This window comes from Oxyura jamaicensis, chromosome 10 (assembly GCF_011077185.1).
Source record: "Oxyura jamaicensis isolate SHBP4307 breed ruddy duck chromosome 10, BPBGC_Ojam_1.0, whole genome shotgun sequence".
In the NCBI taxonomy this organism is placed as follows: Eukaryota; Metazoa; Chordata; class Aves; order Anseriformes; family Anatidae; genus Oxyura; species Oxyura jamaicensis.
The window spans coordinates 9,310,576-9,316,545 of record NC_048902.1 but is presented as its reverse complement, the minus strand read 5'-3'; the positions used below and the strand labels follow the sequence as shown (position 1 = coordinate 9,316,545).

Genomic DNA, 5,970 nt, shown 5'->3' with positions numbered 1-5,970 from the left:
ACACCCTCTTTACTCCCTTCCCATGTCACCTTTGGCCCCTTCACCGCCTTGGCTCCCTTCTTACATCATCTTTGCTCTTCCATCCATCACCTTTGCTCCTCCATACACCGTCCCCCTGTGCCCTGCTCTGCTGAGGCCGCACCTCGAGCGCTGGGTTCAGCTTTGGGCCCCTCGCTACCAGAAGGACGCCGAGGCCCTGCAGTGTGCCCAGAGCAGGGCTGCGAAGCTGGGGAAGGGCCTGGGACACAACTCCTGTGGGGGGCGGCTGAGGGAGCTGGGGGGGTTGGGGCTGGAGAAGAGGAGGCTCAGGGGAGACCTTATGGCACTCTACAACTGCCTGAAAGGAGGCCGTGGGGAGCTGGGGCCGGCCTCTTTTCACAGGTAACCGGCGTTAAGACCACAAGGGATGGCCTGGATGCGTGCACACGCGGGGGGTGAGAGCAGCCCCGCAGAAAAAGGTCTGGGGGTTCTGCTCGGTGTCAGGACGGGACCCGAGGGAAAGGCACAGAGCTGTGGCAGGGCAGCTTCCGAAAGAAAACGAACCAAATTAAAAATAAATAAATAAAAAATGAAGAAAGTGGGCCGATTCGCAAGAAAAGATGCTTGTCACTTCCTGCCCCGTGCGGCGAGGTGCCGCGGCCATGTAGGGCCAAGCAGGAAGCCTGGGCACGGTGCTCACAGCCCCCCGGGACACCCCGCATCCCAGGGCTCGTGTCCTCACCGGGGTGGGCACCGGGCTCTGGTGGTCACCAAGGGGGCAGGAGGGGACAGCGGGGACACGCCGGCTCTGTGGGCGCGGTGCTGGCAGCTCTGCCTGCAGACCAAGAGTGATGCCACCGTGCCGTGGGGGATCGCCGTGGATTTCCCTGCGCCGGGCACGATGTCCCCAGGGATGCTGAGCGGGTGCAGGATGGGTCCTGCTCGCCTGCATCGCTTTTTCACCGCTGGTTCCTGCCCAGCCGCCGAGCAGAGCGATGGTGGGAGGAAATGAAAGCGGCTCGTGTGTCTGCCTGCACCAGAAATGAAGCCGCGGGTGCAGGCACAGAGCCGTGCGGGATGCTCTGCACCCTGCCCAGGGCAGAAATGCTGCAAGAGGAGCAAGCAGCTCAGCTACAGACTAAAAAAAAAGCACAAAATCCCCAAAGGAAAGCAAGCCCGGCTGGTCCTACAGTACCCAGAGCTCCAGGGGCGGTGGGGATGTGGGATCCAGACCCTGCCGGGTTTCCCCTCCCCAAATGAGCATCCCCCCACAAAAAAAAACAGGGCAGGAGCCCAGCCTTTCGGGGAGGCAAGCCGCCCCGCAGAGCTGGTGTGACGGATGCCACACGAGGGCGTTCACGTCCCAAAGCCAGCGCAGAGGGGACAGAAAGTGCTCCGGGAGGGGACGAAAATGCTTCGGGAGCGCCCAAGCGATTTAGGGTCCCGCACCGCCCTGCTGGCATTCAGCCCTGGCCCTCGGGGGGCTTCTCCCCCATTGCTGGCCCCCAAGTCCCTCTTTGGGATTTTGCCCTCATTTTAAAGCCTCCCCTCGTTCCCAGGAGGGTTTTAATTAAACCAGAGAGGGTTGGGGACACTGCCCCTCAGAACCCGCTCTGATTTTGGGGACCTGCAGCGACCCCGTCCCCCACTTTTCTCCCCTCCTTTCCTCCCCCCGTGGCTGGGGGCTTTGCCCTGGGGTTCTCCCGGTGTCGGATTTGGGGTGCAGGGAAGGGGAGGAGAGGCAGGATGGGGGGCAATCCCCGCAGCCCCCCTGTCTCGGGCAGATTTGTGACATCAGGGGACTGCCACTAGTCTCGGGGACAGGCAGCCAAAGGGAGGTAGCACAAAGGCAGGTGACACCTGGGGAGCGTGCTTAAACCCCCAGCCAGGTTTCAGCACCATCTCTGACTACTCAGGAGCTGCGATTTTATTCCCCCTTGGCAGAAATTTGCAAGTTTGGCCATTTTTTACACGCACGCAGGAGCTAATCCCAGTGGGGAAGTGGTTGCTGCTAACAGCTCTCCTGGGCATGAACAAACAGCCGAGGGAAAGAAGGAGCCAGCAGCAGGAAGCCTGGAAATAGGCTGGAAATACGGGATGGGCTTTTAACAAGGAGGGTCACTAAGTGTGGGAGCAAACCCTCCATCCCCTTCCTCTCCCTCTAAAGCAGGACCCGCAGTTTCCCACTGCAATTCAGCTCCTCGAGGAGTTTCCACCCCCGCTGGACGTGTCCCTGTGGCTTCCAGGGACCTCCACCGTTGCAGGGGGCCCCGGAGCAGAGCTGCCATCGCTCAGCCTGCTGACTCACTTTAAAACCTCCCATAAAAGCAAGTGATAAAAGCTGCCCCGGCTTATCACGGTTCCGGTTCCCATAAAGAAATCACGGCACTTGCAAGCTACCTGGGGAGTAAGCGGAGGCTTTAATTGAGGAAGATCATTAGGGAAGAGACGGAGATAGGGGATGTGTGCAATCGGGGCCGCCGTGGCAGTGATCAATGGATCTGCTTATCGGGAGCTGGTGGGGAAGGGGAGGAAGGGGAGAGTGTGTGGGTGCAGCACGGGGCACCTTGTGGGATGGGAGCTGCCACGAGTGTGCAAGGAGACGTGTGCGTGCAAGGCCAGGCTTGTATGGCAGCTCTGCTCCCTTCCGGAGCTGCCCTGGGAGGTCTCCTTGCTGCTCAGCCTCTCCGCTCTGCTGAGCAGAAGGGATGCTGCTCCCGGCTGAAATGGGGGCTCTGGGGGCTCCCCATGTCCCTTGGTGTCCTGTGCAGGATGCTGCCATCGAAGGGAGAAAGATGGAGCCCCACAAAACTGTGCATTTCACCTCCATCAGCATGAAGAGGAGGGCTGGGTGGGAAGCCTGCCCTGTTTTCTCCCCTCCGACCCTCTCCCTTCCTTCCCCATCCTGGCACGGGGTGATTTTTCTCCTTTTTCTCCCCCTTTTTTTTCCTGATCTCCAGTGCCAGTCTCTGCAGTCTGTCAGCGGTGACCCCAGGGGAGGCAATCAGAGGAGACCTTCCACCAACAAGGGGCTGTTTCACTCGGTAACGTTAATATTAATCTGCTTATCTGCCCCGGGGCTGTAAACCACTCATCTCCAAAGGGAAAAAAAACTGCCCCTCTGTTCTTTATTTCTCCCTACTGATTGCGGGCCTTATCAGCAGCCACCTCCGGGACTCAGGGCAGCGGAGTCACGCGATGGCTCCAGCCACCGGGGCTCTGGTCCTGCACCAGCACCGCCGTCACGGGGCCAAGTCCACGGGAAGCTCCCCACCCCACGGCGTGACCCGGGGCCGGGGTGGCCCTGGTGGTCTTCCAAAGCACCAGGCTGAACACCGAGACGCCCAGCCCCACGTCCGTGCTGGATTCGGGATGTCCCTCGTGGGAAGGTGGAGCACGAGGGGAGGTGTAATTCGGCCAAGAGATCTCATGCGTTGTCCTAAACCATCCTTCCACGCTTCCCCCGACCTCTGCCCTGTCTCTCCAGCCGTGGTTTGGACCTCGTGGAAGCACAGAGAGACAAAGATCTACTCCCTTGCTTAATGGGTCTGAACACCTCCCTGCTCTTGCTGGAATCTCCCCGAGCTCTTGGGCAATCGGCTTCCTCATTTCCTTCCCTTTTGTTTTTTCTCCCTTCTTGGAAGTTTCTGTGCAACGCAGGCCTTGGTGGGCCTTCTCCTCCAAAATGCTGGTCCCTGAAGAGCTCCTTGACCCCCGCTCATCTTAACGACCCCTCTCATTTACTGAAAAATGAATCTGAGCAGCAGCAGAACCCCTGACGTGCGAGGTTGTCTGACAGATTCTCAAGGAGAATCTAAAGTGCCTTGAGTTAAAGATAAACCTCCCGTGAATGGGGTCTTGGAGTGACACGACAACTCATTTGGGCAATTTAAAACACACTGTGGACACAAGGAAACAAGGTTAGGGGACTTGGAGATGTATTAGTGTTTTTCCAAGATGTTTTCCCAAAATCTCCAAGATGAGCTTTGCAGTGATAAGCCTAGACACGACGGAATATCCAACAGCAGAAACGCCGGAAAATGTAGAAGGAGGAAAACGGTAGAAGGCAAACAAGATAAAAGGGATGCTTCAATGGCTTTGGTGTATTGGGTGGCCCTGCAAGGTTGTGCCTGTCCTGGGGCTGGTGCGAGGGCACCCATGGCAGGGGATGAGCCTGATGCTCAGCTCAAGCTTGCCATGGGGAAGCGCTGCTTGACCTGGAAGTGCTCGCATCGCTTGTGTTTCAGTGAGAGTCCGTAGCGCGGCGTCATGTCCACCCGCCTGCCGTCGCGGACGCTGAACTCCAGCTGCTGCAGCAAGGTGGTCAGGAAAAGGAAGACCTGCCTCCTGCCGATGAACTCCCCGATGCACCTCCTCTTCCCCAGGCCGAAGACCAGCACCTTCTCCCCGTCCTCTTTGTTCACCTCAGTCCCTTCGGCGTTGAGGAAACGCTCTGGGTTGAAAACGTGCGGGTCCTTCCAAAGTTTCCTGGGGTGGAGAAGATCAGGTGCTGAGATGGAGTCTCCTGGCCACGGGTGCAGGGGGGCTCTCATGGTTAGGATATCCCTGGATTTAGTAGATTTAGTAGATCCCTTACCCACCCCTTTTTCCCTTTCTGCCTCTGCAGATACTCACTCGTCATGGTTCACCTGCCACTGGTTGATGAACACGCAACGGCCCTTTGGGATGTAGTAGCCGTTCAGCGCCGTGTCCCTGGTTGTGCTGGGGCGAGAAGAGAGGGCTCTGAGGTTTTGGAAAGCAAAAAGGCTCTTCCGCATCCTCACGGGACTCAAACTTTGCCCACACTGCCCTGCACGGGAGCGGTGAGCTCCCTGTGTCCGTGATGAAGCCATTATTGTACTAATTGATTGAATGTTCCCTGCTCTGCTGCTGGGCAGGCTGCACCGCGGTGTCTCAGGTCCTCACCTCGGCAAGCCCAGCCCGTCCCCAAGCATCACCTACCTGTGTGGGATGGTGAAGGGCAGGAAGGAACAGTGCCTGAACATCTCCAGGATGAAGGCTTCCGTGTAGGGCAGCGTGCCTTGGTCTGACAGCCGCGGTCTCCTCTCCCGGCCGATGGTCTGATCTGCGGGAGGTGGGGAGGAGAAGCTGGCTGGGGCCAGCCCTCGCCTCATAGGTCCCAGCCTCAAAGAATCGGGCTCATCAGCTCACCCAGTTCCGCCTGGATCCTCTTCTGGATGTCGGGGTATGTCACCAGGTACATGAGGCACCAGGACAGGGCGTTTGTCACGCTGTCAAAGCCTGGGTGGAGAGGGGAGATCATGCAGGCCCCATGGGTGTCATGCACAACCTGCGTTGTGCATGGCCCCATATGTGCTATGCTCGCTGCCGGACTGGCACGTGGATGGCTAAGAAGGGAGAGGACATCCCGGGCACACCGCAGGGCTTGGGTTTGTATCCTGTTGGAGAAACCTTTGCTAAAAGGTTCAGTTCTCATTCGTCCTGGATCGCCCTGGGGTTATGCCAGGTTTGTGTAAGATTTCAACTTCTTTGGAAGCGGGGGAGTTTCCACAGAGCTACTCAAGGGTGAATCAGGCAGCAGACGTCTCCCTCAACCAGGAAAAGCCACCCTGACCGAGCTATCAACTGTGCCCCTGGCGTGTTCCTGAAGCTTTCTTCCAGACCTAATATCCCACATGGTCTCTGGGGGTGTCCTAAGAAGGTCCAGAGCAGGGGGATGGGTGCTTGGACCCAAAGTGGCCACCTGGTGCTGGACAACTGGGGTCAGAGCTGTAAGGTGAGGAGCCCGAGGTGACCTGCCATAGCTGAGGGAGCAGCAGGGCAAGATACCTGCTCCGAAGAGGTCGTTGACCAGGTTGACAATCTTCTCATCAGGGATCCGCGCAGCGGTGCTGGCTTCTTTCTTCTCCAGGCACTGCTCGATGAGGGAGTCGGTGATGTCTCGGATGTTGTCCTGAGGAAGAGAGAAGAGAAGAGAAGAGAAGAGAAGAGAAGAGAAGAGAAGAGAAG

The 5,970-nt window shown here is 58.2% G+C and overlaps 1 protein-coding gene across 1 annotated transcript in view; it reads right to left on the bottom strand.

Annotated features, from left to right (window-relative positions):
* Positions 1–3,900: 3,900 nt before the first annotated feature.
* Positions 3,901–5,970, bottom strand: part of LOC118172281 (cytochrome P450 1A5-like) — a 3,816-nt gene continuing 1,746 nt past the window's right edge. The window contains exons 3-7 of the mRNA XM_035336106.1: positions 5,791–5,914; positions 5,152–5,241; positions 4,942–5,065; positions 4,615–4,701; positions 3,901–4,467 (exon numbers count right to left, since the gene is read on the bottom strand). Of these exons, the coding sequence (XP_035191997.1) occupies positions 4,161–4,467; positions 4,615–4,701; positions 4,942–5,065; positions 5,152–5,241; positions 5,791–5,914 (732 nt within the window). The 3' untranslated portion in view covers positions 3,901–4,160. The remainder of the gene's footprint in view (positions 4,468–4,614; positions 4,702–4,941; positions 5,066–5,151; positions 5,242–5,790; positions 5,915–5,970) is intronic.